The 20505-nt window shown below is 34.6% G+C and overlaps 3 protein-coding genes across 6 annotated transcripts; 2 read left to right on the top strand and 1 right to left on the bottom strand.

Moving 5' to 3' along the window:
• Nucleotides 1-1232: 1232 nt before the first annotated feature.
• On the top strand, nt 1233-5475 carry LOC147855684 (heavy metal-associated isoprenylated plant protein 7-like). Its single transcript, XM_087330314.1, is given in 6 exon segments — nt 1233-1353; nt 1774-1897; nt 3546-3742; nt 4014-4113; nt 4537-4692; nt 4695-5475. Coding segments are annotated over 6 exon segments (975 nt in total). The 5' UTR covers nt 1233-1344; the 3' UTR covers nt 5084-5475.
• A 4094-nt stretch (nt 5476-9569) lies between these two features.
• Nucleotides 9570-13509, top strand: LOC147855683 (uncharacterized). 4 transcript variants are annotated; one of them, XM_087330165.1, is made up of 5 exons: nt 9813-9952; nt 11181-11654; nt 11805-12239; nt 12708-12809; nt 12886-13509. In XM_087330165.1, the coding sequence occupies exons 2-5, from the start codon at nt 11616-11618 to the stop codon at nt 13141-13143; spliced, it is 834 nt and encodes a 277-aa protein (XP_087186291.1). In that variant the 5' UTR covers nt 9813-9952; nt 11181-11615; the 3' UTR covers nt 13144-13509. The 4 variants fall into 4 exon arrangements, with proteins under 4 accessions (XP_087186290.1, XP_087186291.1, XP_087186293.1 ...); XM_087330167.1 differs by having other exon boundaries at nt 9830-9952; nt 11461-11654; XM_087330166.1 differs by having other exon boundaries at nt 9831-9952; nt 11165-11654.
• Nucleotides 13510-14769: 1260 nt separating this feature from the next.
• Nucleotides 14770-20023, bottom strand: LOC147855682 (uncharacterized). Its single transcript, XM_087330163.1, has 10 exons — nt 19700-20023; nt 18515-18596; nt 18145-18258; nt 17964-18024; nt 17805-17874; nt 16961-17076; nt 16698-16757; nt 16379-16498; nt 15806-15940; nt 14770-15099 (listed from the first exon to the last, which is right to left on the bottom strand). The coding sequence occupies exons 1-10, from the start codon at nt 19937-19939 to the stop codon at nt 14958-14960; spliced, it is 1140 nt and encodes a 379-aa protein (XP_087186289.1). The 5' UTR covers nt 19940-20023; the 3' UTR covers nt 14770-14957.
• Nucleotides 20024-20505: the final 482 nt, after the last annotated feature.

Here is a 20505-nt window from a genome sequence, read left to right as displayed (position 1 = left end):
ATAATATAATAAAAAATAAAAAATAATTCTTATAATAAGAAAAAAGGGACATATAAATATAATGAAATGTGGGGAATAAATAAATAGATAAATAATAAATTAAATTAAACTAAAAAATGGAAAAAGAATTCTAATAATAAGAAAAAAAGGGACATACAAAAATAATGAGAAACGGGGGAATAAATAAATAGATAAATAATAAATTAAAATAAAATAAAAAATGGAAAACGAATTCTAATAATAAGAAAAAAGGGACATATAAATATAATGAGAAATGGGGGAATAAATAGATAATAAAATAATAAATTTAAAATAAAAACAAGCAAAACAATTTCTAATCATAAGAAAAAGGGACAAATAAATATGAGAAGAAAAATTAAAGTGAACCAAATTAATATACATATAAACATGAAAGGAAATGGTTGGGAAATTAAAATGTTTTTTTATCTATTTTTAAATTATTATTATTATTATTATTATTTTGGTCACTCCTTCCCAAAAATAATAAAAATAATAAAAAGAAGAAAAACAGAGCCACAGAAAAAGAAGGGAAGGGAATATGAAATTAATGAAGAAAATTTGTACAATTCACCCTAAAAAAAAAACAGAAAAAAGGGAGAAAAAAAGGGCGAGCAATAATCTACCAAAAAGCAGAAAGCAAAAAGAAATAAAAGGAAAAAAGCAAAATAGGAAACAGGAGATAAATGTATGTAAAGCAATAATCAACCAAAAAGCAAAAAGCAAAAAAGCAAACAGGGGATAAATGTATGTATGTATGTATGTATGTATGTATGTATGTGTTTTCATACAATTGATTTACAAATGCATGCTATGCTATGTATATGAACGTATGCATGAAATTATGAATGTAAGTCACTGTACATGTATGCATGCATGAAAATGTATGAATGTATGTATACATATATGTTTCCGTACAATTGAAATTGCATATGCATGCATACATTGCATGGTATGTATTGAATGTGTGCATACATGTAACTTTGTAAGTATATATGTATGTATGTATGTATGTATGTATTTATGTATGTATTTATGTATGTATGTATGTATTTGTTTATGTATGTATGTATCATATATGTATGTATGTATGTTATGTATGAACATATTTCGTCCATTAAAGACTCTGATCTTCATCACCATCATAATCATATAAGGCAAACATAGGCTGCTTCCACTGTTTTTTTTCTCTCTCTTTGTTTTGCTTTTGTTTTAGTTTTTTTCTTGCAATTTTAACCCAATTCTCAGATTATTGTTTTTTAGCCAAAGTTTACTCTCACCCTCCCCAATCATCTCTTGAGCAGAGTTTTCATTTGATCTCGCACAATGCAAGAGGTAAATCCATTGATGCATCCATGGATTGATTTTGGTTTGTTAGCTATAATTCTTAAACACAGTGTGATTCAATCTTATCTTTCAATCCCTAGGCTTTTGTCTGGTTTCAATTCTCTGCCCTTTCTAAACTAGTCCTTGTAATGAATGGATTTGCTGCACCATTTAATCCATATAATATCCATGGATTGCACTCAAATTAGTTCATGTGATCACTTAATCCATGGTATGTATGGATTGCTGTCAATTAATCCATGGGATGTATGGATTGCTCTCAATTAACCAATGTGAGGAATGGATTGGACCTGTTCATTTACTGTGAATTAAGTACTTAAAAAAGGACTGGTTGTGTGTGGATTTAATGCTTCATGGAGGCCCTCTAATGGGATGGATTGGTGTGTAAATGGAATGAGTTTTTAGCAGGAAGAGGCCAAGAAGGCAGTTGCAGAGCAGCAGGACGAGAATGCTAATACCATAATCCTGCAGGTAGACATGCACTGTGAAGGCTGCAAGGCCAAAGTCAAGAAAGCCATCAAGAAACTGAAAGGTATTCACATATTACACATACATACATACATATATATGCATACCTGCATTCACTAATCCCTTCTGTAATCTCACAGATTATCACTAATCCCATCCCTAATCTCAGTGATTGGCACTAATCCCATCCCTAATCTCAGTGATTGGCACTACTCCCATCCCTAATCTCAGTGATTGGCACAACTCCCATCCCTAATCTCAGTCATTGGCACTAATCCCATCCCTAATCTCAGTCATTGACACTAATCCCATCCCTTATCTCAGTCATTGGCACTAATCACATCCCTAATCATCGTCATTCTCGCTCCCTTCAGTAATTACCCTTCTTAATCATATCCCTGTATAATAATTAGATTAATTCTCACCAACTATGTGGGATTGATCTTTGTAAGTCTTGTATAACTAACTACATGGGCTCCGGGATTCATTGGGTATGCTAATCATGTTTAAGCTGGGGTTAACCACTTAACCAAAATCTCTTGGTTAGTTGCTAATCAAGCATCTTCAAGGGATAATTAACAAACCTATGTCTCGCAAATCCAGTGTCATAATGACCTTAATCCAGTACCTCCATGATTAAACTCAATGTCTCCTTATCACTCAAACCAAATATATCTTAATAATGTTAGAAGAATGGCTTAATTGCTTACTAATCACTTATAGAGAGTATCTCAATCATAGTTAAGGTATGCACTCTATTTCATTACTAAACTAAAATAAGGAACCAACTCTCTTTTTTCATTCAAACTCCAAATTGTGTAAAGGCATTGGTTTTTTTTTAGTAGCAAACTCTGGAATGATCATCGCTTTGATGATCTAAAACTAGAATTGTGAAGAGCTTTAGATGATCTTTGCCTAAAATTCGTTAAAGACTTTGACACTCGCGTGATCTTGATCTCGATTACCTTCACAGAGTTTATCTCGACATTGCGAGTGACATGATCATGTCAACAAGTAAAAATTATGAGTGCAAGTAAAAAAGGTTCTTATGGTGTGATGCAAAATTCATGAAGAATTTCACACCAAGAGGATCTCAAACTGAGTTTATGAAGAGTTTTTTAGTGTAATGTGCATCGACAACATCGAATAGATTGTTGCCCCAGACTCTGAAGCATGATGCTTGCAATCATTGTAGGCTTGTAATTGAATGAGCTAACCTCATGAATCTAGCTATATATTTAGCAATGATTCAACTCAACATGGAACTCCTAAAGTCCCTCGTGGGATAGTGGAAAGGCAATGGTGTCAGTTTGTTCTTCAACACGTGATCACTTGTTTTTAACTGGAAATGAGTTTGAAAGCGTTACTTTTGAGTTTTTCTGGATTTCTCTAGTGCCCTCTATCTTGTCATCATGTGCCAAAATGGTCTATGGTAGTCCTCGGAAAAAACGAAACATAGGACATATTTACCATAGATCAAATCGTCAAATGGCACATGGAATCATGAATTAGATTGGATGATTGCTCAAATAGCATACTCACATTAATATTTGTTATGGGGGACAAGCAAAGGGCATTTAGGAAAATAAGGAAAACATATTGTGATAACCCTTTTATTAGCAGAATCCGCCTTCTCCCACAACTTCATCAAGTCTTTGAATCGTTTAACATTGTAATAATGTCTTATTTCTTTAAAAACTAAAACTTTGCAGGATTAGAGTTGGTTGAAATGAACATGCAAGAGCAAAAGGTGACAATCAAAGGGAAGCTTGATCCCAAAATAACATGTGAAACTGTGAAAAAGAAGAGTGGGAAACGGACGATCCTCATTTACCCGGACCCCAAAAAGCTAGAGGAGGATCAGAAGAAAGCAACAGAAGAAGACCCCAAAAAAGCGGAAACTCCTCCGGTAAAAAAAACGAACATTAAATATATTAATTATGATCATGTTGTTAAGATTTTAAAATTTTGATCCAAATATTATGAAAAATGGTCTTAATCTATCGAAGTGCTAGCATGAGGTAATTACATTAGTAGTTAATGATATAAGACACAAAAGTTAATCGAACCCTCATGAGTTGCCTCTAGTGATAACTAACCAAGGGTATTAATGATGTTGAGCTCGAAACTTGTCTTTTTATGATTACAATAACATTTTGCTTTTGCCCTTGTTTTTGTAGCCGCCTCCTCCTATTCCAGAAGTTGTGATCATGTTGAAAGTTCACATGCATTGTGGGGCTTGTGCCAAGCAAATCAAGAGAAACATATTGAAAATGGATGGTAAGTTTCAATCAATGTGTTCCTATATGTATGTGTGTCTGTTATTGAATTGATTCTCATTATCTTGTTGGTAATCCATGTTCTTGGTTTTATCACTGTGGAATGTACTCATTCATGTTTGGCATGAATTTGTGTGGTCTGGTGCACATGGTGCATGCACATGCTTAGTATAATGGTGAAGAGGTCCTTGACCCCATCAACCATTGTATACATTGATTAAAGTGCATATGATGTTGTTTCATAACTTATTTCTTTGGCATATTTATGCATACAGTTTGAGGGCTCGATTAAATATAAAACATCAAACAGGTGAAAACAATTGACTAAACACTATAAGCCCGACCTTAATGTTTATGATACCAATGGTTTCCTTTTTGAAATATTGCTAAGGAAAATTTTCTTTTTGTTGCATTTATAATGTAGGGGTAAAGGAAGTAGATGAGGACTTGGCAAGTAGCCTCGTAACTGTGAAAGGGAAGGGCATTGATCCTAACAAATTATGTGAAAGGGTGAAGAAAAGGTCTGGGAAACGATGTGAAATAGTGCCCCCCCCACCTCCACCTCCACCACCTCCAGAAGAGAGAAGGATGAGAAACCCGTTGAAGAGAAAAAGGAAGAAGAAAAAAAAGAGGGTGTTGAAAAGCCAAGTGAAGAGGGCACAAAAGGGGAAGACAAGCCCGTTGTCGAGACTCCACCCGCACCTGAACCCGAGAAAAAAGAAGACGAAAAGAAAGAAGGGGATGGACAAGAAGAGAAAAAGGAAGAGAAGGCAATAGATGGGAAAGAGGAGGAGAAGAAAGAAGAAAAGAAGGAAGACAAGAAAGAAGAACCAACACCACCTACTACCCCCGAGGATACTACTCTAGAGATAAAGAAGTATGAGTACATACCTTATAGTAGTGTCTCGAATTATGTTTACCCACCTCAACTCTTTAGTGATGAGAATCCAAATGCTTGCTCTATCATGTAGAGTTCATTGGTAATTATTTGAACATGGGAATGGAAAATATGATGAATGTTTGCATTGCTACGTAGATATAGGTAAACTATCAATCGTATACATTCATGGTGAAATGCTCATGGTACTTAGCATTGCCACATTGCCATGTGTATTACATACTTTCAAGCTTGCTTATTTTGTATGCCTTAACCAAGCCTGTGAGCCCGACAACACTAAATCATGCTCGACACTATTCAAGCTATCCAAAGGGAGCATGTGAAAGAAAGCCTTATAATTGTAACATATAAACATGGTTTCTTTATTCGTAAGCTCTTTATCTAGATGATCATATTGTCAATATGCTCAAACTACTTAATGTATTATTTCACCCATATATTAACACGTTTTTTTATTTTGCATGATTAAGGACGTGTGATTCATGTTCCTACCATGGCATGTAAAGTGCAAATTAGCAATGATATAAACTAGGCATAAAGTGTGACTTTGGAAGAAGAGTCAAATTTTCATTTTGTAATTCAATGACTCGAATGTGCTCATTTGTGTGTTATCCACTAGACTTCAATGACCAACATTATTACTTGATCGGTAATCTAAGTCACAAACGACACAACATAATATAATATTGGTATAAGTCCACAAAATAGTATACATACATTGTTGCGTCAATATATATTGGCTTCAAAAAGAGATCCCCACATATGCATCCAACATGAAATTCCAACATCAAACAACAAATGATATGTAATCGAACTGATTATTGAACAATTTAAACGTTTAACCAAGTTATTTTGCACTTATTGTGGAGGTGACAAGTAATTCTCTTACACACATACCGAGATGGAAAATGAAGGCAGGTTCACCTTTTATACTCTTTCCATAAAGCATTTGCAATAAATAATCGTCTACCGAATATAATTTGATGGTGATAGAGTTAGTTTTTTTCTAATGGCTAGAGGGAATTATTGGCGAAATATAAGTAGTGAGTGCTCCTACAATGAGATTAACAATATACATATTGAAATAGAGATACATTTATGTATTCGAAACATCGAGGAGATCCTCAAGAGTTGTTAAATCAATATTCTTTTTGAAGTTTTCAATGATGAGCAATACTTTACATAACTATTTGGTATGTGAACTTGAAATAAACATATTTTGATATCATGAAAGTATTGATGGAAAACAAAAGGGAAAGATGTTGAAATGCAGTGGGTGTCATCTGCCTTGGTTAGAAAAATTTAAAACTTTAGAGTGAATACGAAATTCTAAACATTTTTTAAGGAGTAAATGTACATAACATGCTTATCTTCCATGGCCCTCTTTGGGCCGAGGAGATAGAGAATCGCATAATCTTGAAGGAATATGCTTCTCATTGTATTTATTCACTCTTTGTTTTCCCAAAACGTTAAACAAAACTTCGTGGTTCACTTGATTAGTCGAAGAGGATTCTTGGGTTCCAACACAAATTTTTATGAACCCACTTATTATTTAAATTGGTTTTCTTGTGAATATATATTTGCAGTATGCTACGACTAAGAGTCATATTCTAATAAACTCTCTATGATTGTTGCATGACTTCTCTTTTTTCACAATTAATCTTACTTCTTCTCTCGCTCCATGGTTTCCACTCTAAACATTTGGTTTGAGTTAATGCATGTTGTCATCTTCCTATATCCATGCTAATCTTCTCTTTCTTCCATAAAGTCTTTTTGTTCATCCATAATCACGTTATGTACATAGATGCATAGAAAAAGGGCATCTCATTCCGTTGTGTAACAATATCCACCATGCACAAATAGGCCATTTGAGACTTTTGACATTCCTCCTAGAGCAAAGAAGTGTGAGGTCCACCAATTCAATAGAACCGTTGTGGATACCAACATTGGAACATGTTGCTAGGTAACACAAAATCTACCATAAAACTTTACTCTTGAAGGGAAATTGTAGAGAGGTTGTGATGTTCTGGAAAAATCAACATATAAGTTAGGAATTATGAGTGAACAACATACTTTAAGCCCATAAAATTAAAGTGTGTTTCAACTTTGAGACTATTTTTCAATTTTTGGTTGAAACATTCTTACTACATCATGTGTTTGGAGACCCTAGGCACAATATTATTTACTCCTATGTTCTGTTGACTTTAAGAGCAAGGATATTACAAGAACCCTAATTTATGTCAACAAAGAGAAGAGTCTATTGGGATCTTGGTCCTTCTAGACCTAAAGTAATGAGTCTTTGTTCTTGTTGTTGGTGCTACTTACGATTGAGTATAAGAAGAAGGGATGACTATGAGAGTCTAGTCTACCTATGGAAGGCTGTTTTCTACTTCTATGATCTTTCCCCCTTTCTAACGCCTGTTTTTTCCCTATGAATAGGTCTACAAAGGAGTTTCTTTTGATGTACTTACAAATCCACTTTCTGTCAGGGCCGTAGCTCATAATACTTTCATTTGAGCACATGGGGTTATGATATGCTAACTTGTGGTCGATTCTTGGTTTTGCACTATGGATTGATGTCATGATTACTTTCGTCCATTGTCTTAATAGTGTTCCTCAACCATCCTTTGGATGAGGCTATCTTTCCATGCTTCATTTAACTCCAAGAAAACAACATAAATTACTAGACCCTTTTGTCTTGTTCATTTCCCCCCCCCCCCAAAAAAGAATATACTCCATTACTTAAATATGTCCTTCTGTACACAACTTTAGTCCCCTTATCAAGTAGTCCTTGCCTAAATTATCCTATCATCTGCAACTACTATATACCCTATGTTGATTGTACAAAAGCTCGCCACCAGACGTCTACTTACATTTGGGCGACATCTCATATTTATCTTACACTTCCGCATATGTCTCTAACCGATCTATACCTGGTTATATCTATTTCTTAGTTATCCACTCATGATCCATACACATCATTTGCATTCAATGGCCTACATATATGTTCTTTATGTATCTCATTCATTCACGCCCCTCTTTCAATTAATGGGAGGGAACTTACCTTTTCTAGGAGTTTTTTCTTGTTAAGAGCTTTTTGTGATCATTATTCATTCACCTTATGTTGAAGCTACCAATCCAAATTGTGATCAAAATGTTGGAGCTACCACATTAAGAATGGATGTGAATGATAAAACTTGACATATTGACATCAAACATAGAGACAAGGATACACATCTTGCACATTCTTAAGACTCACAAGACCTCAAGACAGATATGCAACACCTCTTAACATAAACTTAGAACACATACATGTAAATGGGAGAAAGGCGACAATAGAGAGTATGTTATTGTGTGGGAGTTGAAATAGATGAAAAAGAACAATACATCGTAGTCGAGGTACATTTGTACTATGTTCTCGAGATGGACTTGGACCAAGGGAGATGCAATCTTGCTCGTGGTTTTTCTAGGATCAAGATCATCATTAACTACTTTGGGAGGCATAGATCGACCATACTGAAGGATGTGGAAACCTCATGCTTGCTCACTAGGGGTGAAGTAGAAAGGATTGGGAGTCTAATGTGGCTACGTCATAATATATCATGTAGGGGCCACGACAAACTTAGGCCCAAGCAAAATAGGAGTAGAGGAGATGGTACCAGCCAAACAGAGAGAGATTTATTGGCTCTATCATCAATTTGATGAATAATTTTAAAATTTAAATATATTTTAAACTCATTAATATATATATATATATATATATATATATTATCAATTTAATATATGTTTAAATGATTTAATTTAAAAATATATATGAATCTCGGTTAACGACTTATGTTAATAAATTTACTTATTGTGTCTCATTAATAGCAATGGGCGCGGTTCGATTTCTTGGCCTTGAAACCAAACCAAACCATTTATTTATATTAAAAACCAAACCAAACTGTTTAAATTTTATGAAGCCATTTAAACTGAACCATTTAGAGCGGGACCGTTTAAACCAAATCATTTATGAAAAATTTAGAACCAAACCAAATCAGTTTATCATAAATCAAAACCAAACCAAACCTATAAACATTTAAAACTTTAAAACCTTAAAACCAAACCACATAAGTCGAAACCGCTAAACCGCTAAACCGTGAAATTCAAAACCAAAGCGAACCGAAACCGAAAAGCCACTAAACCATGAAATTCAAAACCGAACCGGATCATAATATTTGAAACCAAACCAAATGGTTTATTTATCTTTGAACCAATAAACCATTAAGCCATGTCTTAAAAGGTTCGGTTCGGTTCGAGCTGAAACTGTGCCAATTGCTACTCATTAATTTAGTTCACCCTAGCGGTAAGAGCTCGGGCTGTTAATCTGAGACAAAACCGGTCAAGCCTAAATGGGTTTAGAAACCAGTTTGGACAAACCGATTTAGGCTTAACCGGTTTGCCCAAACCGTTTCGTTTCGGCTTGAGCCTTGCACCGAGCTCAAACCGGTTAATAGAAGCTCTGAAACGGAGTGAACCGAACCTCCAAACCGTGTAAACCGCTTGGTCTATCTTCTTCTTCTTCTTCTTCTTCTTTCTCTGCAGTGGCGTGGCCGTCATGGCCATGGAGCGCGAGCTTCTCCGATTGTGCTCCGATTTGATCCTCCACAGCTCTTCTGCTTCTCCTCCTCCTCTCCCGATCTCCCCCCCTCCTTCATTTCCACTCAATTCGACGCCTCCCTCTCCATGGATTTCCACGCTCCAGAAGCTCCATGTAGCGGTACGATCCATGGATCCAGCTCCTTCTTCTTCCATCCTTCTCAGGTTCCTTCGTCTCCATCGAGAAGAAGCTCTACCTGATGCTGTCGTCGACGTCCTCTCCCATTTCATATCTCTCTGCTGCTGTGGCTCTCCATCTCCCTCTCCGTTAACTTTCACCTTCTCTCCGCTCCTTACTGTCCATGTGAGTAGATATTCTTCTTCCTTTATGTGAAATCTTACGTCTCTTTATGCTGGAAGAGTTAGTTTTCTCGTGGGGAAATATAGTTCTCTATGTTTTTGTTCAGGATTAAGAAAACGACGCCTGAGCTTTTCGTTTTGTTTGGAAGTTTAGATCTTTGTGTACGTCCATGCTTAGGATCGTGGAAATAATTCTTAGATAAAAAAGAGAAGGTTTAGGATCACGATACATTTTATGCTTCGGATAAAGAAAATCTTGATTAGGGTGAATGAAATAATGCTACGAAATTGAGATCTTTTCGAGATTACATGTTCAGGATTAGGTAAGTTTGCAAATTCACAAGCTTCAAAGTGCAATTTAGTTGTTTTTTCTTTAGCTATGATGGCTTCACGATTCCAATGTAATACCAGCAAATTGAGGTCCGTGGATGTCCCTTGAATCTCCATGGCAGGATTGATTAAATCATGCCTTACTCTGTTGCGCATGTATTATACTGTGGAAATATAAATTCAATCGTACATGAATCTGTTGAAATCTTGAGAGCTATGCATAATGACAGGCCATGAAATGGTATTAGTTGCTTTTCTTTAGGGTTCAATTGTTTCTCGACTGGCAAAATAGCCAAGAAATGAGGCATAATAACAGTATCTTTAGGTTTTAAGTTTGAGCATAACAAAGTGGTGTGTAAAAAATTCAAGAATTATGGATAATGAAGTGGTATTTAGGATCTTTGCGGGAAGATATGAATGTTTGCTTATTTTTGAATTTCCAACAGTTCTGCAGAATGGTAAATAAGAATTTTAACTCTAAGAATTATCCATAATTTGAAATAATGAAGTGGTATCAGTAGGCCTCTACCTGAAAACGAGCCAAAAACTATTACTAATTGGAGAGCTATGTAGAATTAGCAGCTGTTCTTCAGACTACAATTGGTTCTTGAGTGCAAAGTAGCTGAGAACTATAGGCATAATGAAAGTATGAGGTTGTAAAAAGCTCGAGAAGAGATCGTATTTTATACAGCGCTATGGTAATTTCAAAGTTTCAAGAAAAATATGTTGTTGATTCTGTAAGGAATGTGGAATAGAGATTGATCATTACATCAATTGTTTGGATGGCAGGCCTTCATTTTACTGCTTTGATTCTGTGACAACCACCATTGTTAGCATGAAAATGAGATCTCTCCAATCTTGAGTTTTTTACTTGACTCTTTGACAGTATTCATGGTTTACAGGTAATCAATAGGTTCATAGGCAACCTTACGTTTGAGGAGCTGTATCAAACAATATCCAGTTTGGAAACCCTGATGAGAGCTGAGATATACATCAGAGCAGAAATTGATGCTTGGAAAAAGTGTGAATCGTGTTTCATATATTTTTAGTTGCTGATCTGTGTCAGTATCATGAGACATACTGAAAACTTTACTTAAGCGAAAAGAAATATATTTGTCAATTAGAGAGATACCACAAATTTGGGCTGTATTTATGACGTATAACAACATTTATAGTTGCCAGGCTATGTGAATCATGATATGGCATGTGTGGCAGAAGATGAATCGATTTGCTTTCTCAGCATATATTGAGAATTCATTTAGATGACATGGGAGAGGGGTATTTGTTGAAAATCTCTTCTAGGTAGGCTGATTCAAGGAAGTTTCAGCTCTCTCTCAATGACTCGAAAAGCTGGATTTACAACAAAGGAGAAGAAGGTAAACTACAATATGTCAGGTGGGTTTCATAGGAAACTGATGCATACTTTCAGAGTTTATAACTTCAATCTATTATGCAACCATTGGAAACTAATGATGTGAAGGATGTTTTAAATGCTAGGATTAAAAAAGATGGTATTTTGCTAACAGATCAAAGAGATGGATTATGCTAAAGGAGGACTTGGTTGGAAAGTTTGGGGCACAGCGCTTATTTTGTCCCAGAGGCTTATCACTCTTCAGAAACATATCCAAAACAAGAAAGTTCTAGAACTTGGGAGTGGATGTGGTCTTTGTGGATTACTCTTAGCAAAGCTTGGAGCTTTGGAAGTTGTCTTATCTGATTATTTACCTGAAATAGTGGCCAATCTATGTGAAAATGTTCTTTTGTTGCCAGCAACATGTCATTCTATTGATGACCAAGCAAGTTTACATACTACTATGCAACAATCCATACCGTGTTTGGACTACATTCATATGCAAGCCACAACTATGGATGAACAACCATGCAATGTTAGAGTGCGCCTATTGGATTGGTCAAAAGATGCATCTAATTTTTCGTCCAACTTTAAAGAGGAAATGCAAGAGGTAAGCCTTTGACCATGGAAGAGGGTAGATCAATCAATAGATTATATTAACCATATCAGAGAAATAGATGCCCTTTCAAAAGAAAAATCAAATTGGGTATTTTTAGTGCTTCAATAGAGGTCAAAGTGGTCTATGAAACTCAAAAGCTGTTACAGATGTTATGATTGTAGTGGTGTGCTAGAGGCCAAAGTGGTCTATGAAACTCAAAAGCTGTTACAATCATGATATTGTGTGAGTACATTGATGTTTATGTATGCTGAGCCTATCCATACATTGTTGGAGTTCTAAAGCATATCATATGCTGTAGTCATTAGTACTTATATATGTGGTGGTGATAAGAGATTTGAAACCATTTTCAGCGATAGTATATCAAGACTATGAGATGCATGTAGACTTACTCTGTTCACAAACAAACTCATTGCAATTTACAACTTCCGAATTTGATATGAAAAATGATGCATGTATCAGCCGACTGATCAATCCCCATTGGAGCTGAAAGATGATGAGAAGTTTGATTGGATCATTGGAAGTGAGCTCATCTATAAGCAATACAACATTCGATCTCTTGCGGTAGGATATATTTCTGCAATATGCCCTAGGAACTTTCAACTTACAAAATTTATATTGTGGCCTCTATTCAATGTAGGGTGTGATACACAACAGGCTATTGAAGCCACACGGAAATGGTCTATTTGTTTCTGCTGTAAGAGAGAACAGAGAGCTTAATCTCTTCACTAGTGAACTTAACACTCTAGGGATGGATGTAGATGTGGAACACTGCACTGAGGAGGAATGGGAAACTTGTATCAATACATTAACAAGAGAGAAGAATGAGGGCACCCTTCATGGCATAGAATACTATGAAGGAGGCATTGCTATCATCCGTGTAAGACATAAGGTATAGGACATTGTTCCTACAGGGAAGGCTATGAGGAAGCATTGTCTTAAATGTGGGAGAGTGCAAAAGTGCTTATTAATTATCAACAACACCCTAAAGCAATTGGTAGAACATTGCAATAACTCTCAAATAAACTCAGACCCATCTGGATCAGTACATCAATTGTTCATGTTATATTTTGTACATTAACTTTGAACATTGCAATAACTCTCAAATAAACTCAACCCATCTGGATCAATACATCAAGTAGCATTACAAACTTAAAATCTTGACAGTTTTAAGGATTCTATATTCTTTGTAAGGGTTATACAAATTCACATAATCAATTGCTTAGATGTGTCATAAGCATTATGTATAATGACATTTACTGTATCAGGGTCAGAATATTTGCATGTTGATACATCTGAGATACACAAATATGAATCCATCAAGAAATGGCATCTCAGACAAATACATTGATTCCTTGGTATTTCATGTAGAGAATTGCACATGATTGTGGTAGGTCACCTAATCATAGAATTATTTTAGGAGTGACAGTGCCACCAGATTACTTAAAAACATTTTCTAGTGATGTCCTTGTGATTCACAAACGTTAATTTCCATCTGTAAATGAATGGATGCCAATTTATTGTAGGAAAATGCCCTAATAAACACAAAATTCTGATTTCCATTTGTAAACAGATAATTATTGCACTTATTAATATCTGTATGTAGACATACGTTTTGGAGTGACCACTGGTAGTTCGTATATATCAACAAAAGCTTATGGCTGAGTTCAACACATTAAACAAAGACCTTGTGTAATATGATCCCGATCATCAGTAGGCATTCAATACACTAGGAAACAATTGCAATGTAATACTAATATCAGTCTTGATGATTAATATTACCAATGTTTCATAGGGTGTACAGTTGATCTACCAGAATTTTTCGTTAGCATTCAATACTCTTTAAGACATTGTAGGAGAGCAAAAGTGTCAGTGATTGATATTACCATTGTCTTAGGATGGATTGCCATTATATCATGGATGAGTTTGATCAATGTACTACTTGCCATTCATCAATTTAAGTAGACTAGAACGAAGTGCTGATCAATGTAAGTACAAACACACGTTGCTAGTTGATTCCTTGACAGATAAATAGACACTTCATGGTAATATCCACATAGAGATGATGGTTTATAATCAATTTTTTATGGAAGATTTCTAAAATAGAACAAAAAAAATCTGAACTCTAAGCAAACCATAATAGTCTTAATAAACATCATATTTATCTTGTAAACCATGGGCTATACGAGTATGCAGTGTTGTTGAACAAAAATAATTGTATTTGAATGGAGTTCTCATGTTTCTTTAGTATTGGTGCAGGTTGTAATTTTGCACTTGGTGAGACTAATTGCTATAGAGACACTCATGATGTCCTATATCTCAATAATTTCACTATACAATTTTTAATCCTGAGAAGTCTGAGTGTCCCCTGTTGAGAAGACCCATAATGTAATAATGTGAAATGATTGTATTTCCAATATATTTCTTTTATTACTAGTTCCAGACTTCCACACCAGATAATGTATCTAAGAAGTAGAATCATTATTGAAAAGAAATGAATATAAGAACAGTGAGAGACTACATGGCTTGAAATGAAAGGCACCAAATCTATTAATTTTCATGATTAATCATTTCTTTGCCAAACTTCACAGAACACCTCGTCATCGAACTCTTAATCAATGGGTGAACGATCTTTGTTTCTTTATAAATATCTTGATTATTGTTACAATTTTTTTGATTCTCTTCTTGCTGTGTTTCAATTGCCAAAAAAGATTATTTTGCAAAATCGTAGTTACATTTTCCAATCAAAGCAATCCCATCTCTATTTAATTCGATGCCCAATGTGAGGAGATTACCCAAGGAGTTGCTTTTCTCCCACTCCAAGCCTAGCAAATGTCCATCTCCAGTTCTGTTGCTGTAAGAAAGAACTATACATAAGACTTCAAATGTTTAGTAAATGCTGATTAAATAGATATTATAAAAAATGGGCCCCAACAATGGCATGATAGGGAAACACTTATGGAGAGTTTCCAAAGTAGGAAAACATTCTATCTCGAAAAGAGTGATGCTTTTTCTTGTTCGAGAAGAATTGTACACTTTTTAAGTTTCATAACCAAAGGTGGCAATGGTTTAAAAACCAAAATTGCAAAAAATTGCAAATAAATTGTTTAAGTTTGGTAAAGTGATTCACATATTATATGAGCAATTAAGACACAGAAGGAAAATAAGCAAAATACATTACAAAGATTTCCTAAACAGGAAGCCTTCCAATCCCAAAGGAGTGCTGCTTTTTCTGCTTCGAGAAGAACTGTATACCTTACAACCATTGGTGCAAGAGTTCAAATGACACTCCAAAAACTTGAAAAAATAAAGAATTTGCAAGTTCCTTTTTAATGCTTGCTAAAATAATTAACAGATATAAGAAAATTAAAGCATGGAAGAAAAGAAGAAAAATCTTCCTAGGAGTGTTTCCCAATTAGGAAACCTTTCTATACCAATGGTGTGCTCCCAGCAGCTTCTCCTTTTAGGAGAAGAGGGATGCATGTTTTCATACCCAATTATGCCATTATTTAAAAACCACACTCACAATGTAAAAAGAACCAAGGTTTATTACAAAATACCTGTATTTGCAGTTCCAAGAATCTCCCTCGGAAAATAATGACGTTTTGACATTGACTTCATGAGTGCTAAAGGAATTGCTGGAAAGCTTTACTGACACCTCGTTTTCACCAGACACCTTACACTTTGCTTCCAGGCTATAAATGATAGCATGAATTTGCATCCAGTAAAAAAACTAGGATTACCCAAATGAGCCAGTCAAATATTTAGATACATATTTTTCTACTTCCTCAACCACTTTCAAAACTGATGGATTCTACAACTAAGCTCTGAAATGAAATGGAAGGGGAAAACACCCAAATGCCCTCTAATGTTTTGAAGACTGAGGGTGTTTTGTAGTAAATGTTGTCTTAAAGACTGCAGGGTATTTTGGTAATTGATTCAAGACCAAATGATAATGTAGTAATTTTTCGAGAGACCAGGGGGGGGGGATTGTGATAATATATAAGACCAGCAAGAGGTATGCTAAATCTTGCATTACTTAAAAAAGTGTTTCTGGCAATTTGTTATAAAGCAGAAAAGCATATGGATGCTAAATTTAGGCATTGGTAGAAGGTGAAAGACAAGAAAAAAACCTGATATTCTGGTGCATATCAAAATTTGTAAATACCGATGCTTCAGTCACCATATCCTTCCAGAAGTTTCGGCTTCCTTTCACAAACATTTCTTTGGTACCACCATGTCCCAAACGAACACTACATCGAATGAACTAGGTTATCACAAGTTAACTTCACTATTAATAGATAGAACCCTCAACTTTCAATTGTTTATAAACCAAGATGATGTCAAGCTTAATTGTATCCTGAAAGAACGTTACAATGTGAAAGAACGTTACAATGTGAAAGAACGGTGAAATCAATGTGAAAGAACGTTACAACACTGAAAATTATTCACCGTGAAGATATGGAATGACGATCTGATGTTGATACCAATTCAAGTCCCACAAAGCCGTCACTTCCAAACAAATTATCACAAAGGACAACATTAGTAATTTCATTATCCATACACAAACAGTTAAGTATGTCAATATGTGTGAATGTTTGTCTTATGTTAGAAATATCATAAAGATGGACATCATGATGTTTACCTATTCTCAATGATTTAAGATGCAAAGAAGCATAAGCTATACAGGAATAATAATAACACACGGAGGCAACCTCATGTCTGTGCTGAATAAGTTTCTCATTATCACATCCTTGAGTAATTCAGTTTTGGATGCTATAGAAAATTCTTGATAGCCACTTGCCAAGTTCTTCTCAAGCTTTCCATTGGCCTGTTATAATGAAGAAAACAAATTGGCAATAATACTTAGAGAGATTATAATCATATAATTGTAAATTTTGGCCAAATCCAATCAGTTACGCAGTTAAAAAACATGAAATTTATATGACAATATGACAGAATGAGGTTCAATTTCTAAATTTTTACACCCATATAGACTTTAAGTATATCTCATATTTGTAACTTCAAAAGCACACAATAAAGCTAATCAAGTTTCTCTACATGTAGCACAAACCACCTTCAATCTTTATACCATTTGATATATTATAAATGGTTACTTTCAAAGCATGATCAAGTGCTTTTGCTTCAGTTGATCTTTTCTTGGAAGGGATAATTCCCCGAATTGGTAATTCTCGAGAGTGTTTAATGTGATATTTACTTCCTATGCTAGAGAAATAGCTAAAAAATGAGCTAATCAACGCATTGTCGTAAAGTACTATCGACCTTATGAGACAAAATGGAAAGCTATTTTGAAACATTTTTCTATTGATTTTGTAACTCCAATATTGATATTCCATCTCCAATTTTTTAATATGTCCTTCAAGAAAAACTTCAAGTGTCACCAAAAAAGCATCAAATTGTAGAATAAATATCACCAAAACAAAATGAAACCTAAGATCTATTTGTACATGCAAACGAACAACTTAAGACCACAAAAAGCATCAACCAATTTCATATATTTTCTAACCATCTTATGTTTCTATGCTTCTTTGGATGGACCTGAAAAAGTTTCCTTTGATGTTGAACTTCTATCTCAACAATGGGATCGCTGGTTAAACCTTCACGATATCTGTGACCAGAAACCATACAAGTAAATGCCACAATATATAATTCAATTGTGGTGAGGTTTAAATGTAAAGTTCATGAAAAGACTGAGACCTTGAACAAAGGAGAGACTCCTCATTAAATTGATGCCAAGCATACAAGCTACAATAAGCATCTATAATCACATCAATTAATAATAATGATGATGATAATCACACAGTTGAAAATTAAGTGAAAACCTATTTTCTCCATGTTTCTTAATAATGAGTGCAAGCTATAAAAATGTTGTGTGAACCTTTGTTAAGATTGCTCGCATATTGCAGCTCGAGATGATTACTTGAGCCAAGAAAATGTGATGAGCATAATGAAACCTTCTCTTCAGATGAATGGCCGCCATAGGCAATGGACACTAGTAACATAGCCAACAAATGCAAGATATTGTTAACACCTTAGGGGCTATAAACATATTTCATGCATAATCTTTTATATTGCATGTTTTCCCAGTAAAAAACTTGCTATGTATGTATGTATTAGGTCCATGTATTAAATTACTTTTGAAACAAATTTGAACCAGGTACAAAGAAAACAGTTATAAAAAAAAGTATTATTGTGTTTGAGTTGTATTTAAAAGTATTTAAATTTATCCTAAGAATGTAAAAGTAAACCTGTATGGTTTCCATCATCCATTTTATTCACTTGAACGGTTCCTTCCCCAGTGTTTGCATATGAATGGACCTCATATTCTCTCTATAAAATAACAGAGAAAAGGCATCATTAAGGCATTAAATTATTTTTCCTTGTTTTTTCAACCATGAAAACGAAACTTGGTAGGCAATTAGACAGGAAAAGAAAACAACGCTGGAAATTGTATTTATCTTTATTTTATCTTTATCACTTCCCATCTTTCTTAGATCATTAAAAGTTTGACTACTGGAATTGTATCTTTATCTTTTATGAAGCTGGAATTGCATTTTTTCCTGATCAGTTTTATTTTGACTTTTTCCAAATTTCTCTAAATTCCTATAAAAGCATATTGGCTTTTTTCATTTTATAGATATATGATATACATATATATATATATGTACATGCCGTACGCGCGTGTGTAAGTATGAAAAGGAAACTAGGTAGATTATTAAAAAGAAAATATATCTTTCTTCCAAATTCCTATAAAAAATCTGGCATCTTCCCACCAGCATCCTACAAATTTCAAGCATGAAAACTAAATTAAAACCCATGTTCCGTCTAAAGACTATAAACATTTGTGGCATTTTCCCACTAATCTCCTGTAAATTCCAAACATGAAAACTAAAACAAAGTCCATGTTTCTTCTAAATTTGTATAGAATATTTAGGGCATTTTCCCACTCACATCCTATATATTTCAAACATTAAGCCCCCCAAAAACCCATGCTTCTAAATTCCTATGAAACATTTTTGGTAATTTTCCCCATTAATATCCTATAAATATTTCAAGAAACATGAGAACTAAAATGAAACCCATGCTTTTTCAAGATTTTTATATAAAACATTTCTGACCTTTTTGCAACTGATCATATCCTGCATATTTCAAGCATGAAAGCTAAAATAAAACCCACTGCTTCCAGTTTCCTATAAAGCATTTCTGCCATTTGTCCCACTAACATCCTATACATATTTCAAGCATGAAAAGGAAACTTGGTAGATAGCTGGAAAACAAAAGCGATGTTTCTTTTAAATTCTTGTAAAAAATAAAGACTCTGGCAATTTTTATACACTAGTTTCATTCTGAAAGGAAAAAAATCTATTTTCATTACAGTATTAGTGATCATTGTGATCACATTTTATATGTATATATATAGAGAGAGAACTGACATTTATTCTGAAAAGCGTTCCAACAGGATGAAGAATGGCTTCATGTTCGGCGACGATCCCGCACTTTGTATATGTCACTGCGACGATGGTATCATCATAGTCATCATCATCATCATCATTATTATCATCATCATCATCTGATTTGGATGAGGAAGAGAAGAATCTCCTTCTTCTACTTCCTCCTTTTATCCTTCTCCTGACGCTGAATTTGGCCAGATTATCTACTCCTCTCATGGCCATGAGTACGTTGTAGATGGGTAGTGTGTAAAAATCCTGCTACACAATCTGCCACTCACTCACTCTTCTATCTGTCTTTCTTTCCTTTTTTTGTGTTTAGTGTGTGTGTGTTCCAAATCAATCTCTTCTTTTAAAACTTCTTGTGGTCTTGAGTCTAATAATAAACACATGTATCTCTCTCTACCTCCAAGACTTGTGGTTGGGCGGGCGGACACACATTCTATTTGTCGGGGTATCAGAGCATTCGGTTTAGGGTTTTATAACAGTGGATTTTATATAACAATCGCATTCAGTCCTTGGATTGGTAGGCGTTGATTTGGCTCTGTGGAATGGATATTAATGGGCCCGGTTCGGTTTCTTGGCCTTGAAACCAAACCAAACCAACCCATTTATTTATAATAAAAACCGAACACAACCGTTTACGGGAAATTTAGAACCAAACCAAACCGGTTTATCATCAATTAAAACCAAACCAAACTATTTTTTTAGAGATATTGATTAGCATACATATTATGAATTTGTGTGAGAAAATCATCATAAATTTGGTCATCACACTTATTATAAATTTA

The sequence above is a fragment of the Azolla caroliniana genome, unplaced genomic scaffold (genome assembly GCF_043228905.1).
Source record: "Azolla caroliniana isolate FFs.n. ecotype wild unplaced genomic scaffold, voAzoCaro1.0.p SCAF_14, whole genome shotgun sequence".
In the NCBI taxonomy this organism is placed as follows: Eukaryota; Viridiplantae; Streptophyta; class Polypodiopsida; order Salviniales; family Salviniaceae; genus Azolla; species Azolla caroliniana.
Note: the sequence above shows the minus strand (reverse complement) of the source record. Positions and strands in the feature narration are given on the sequence as shown.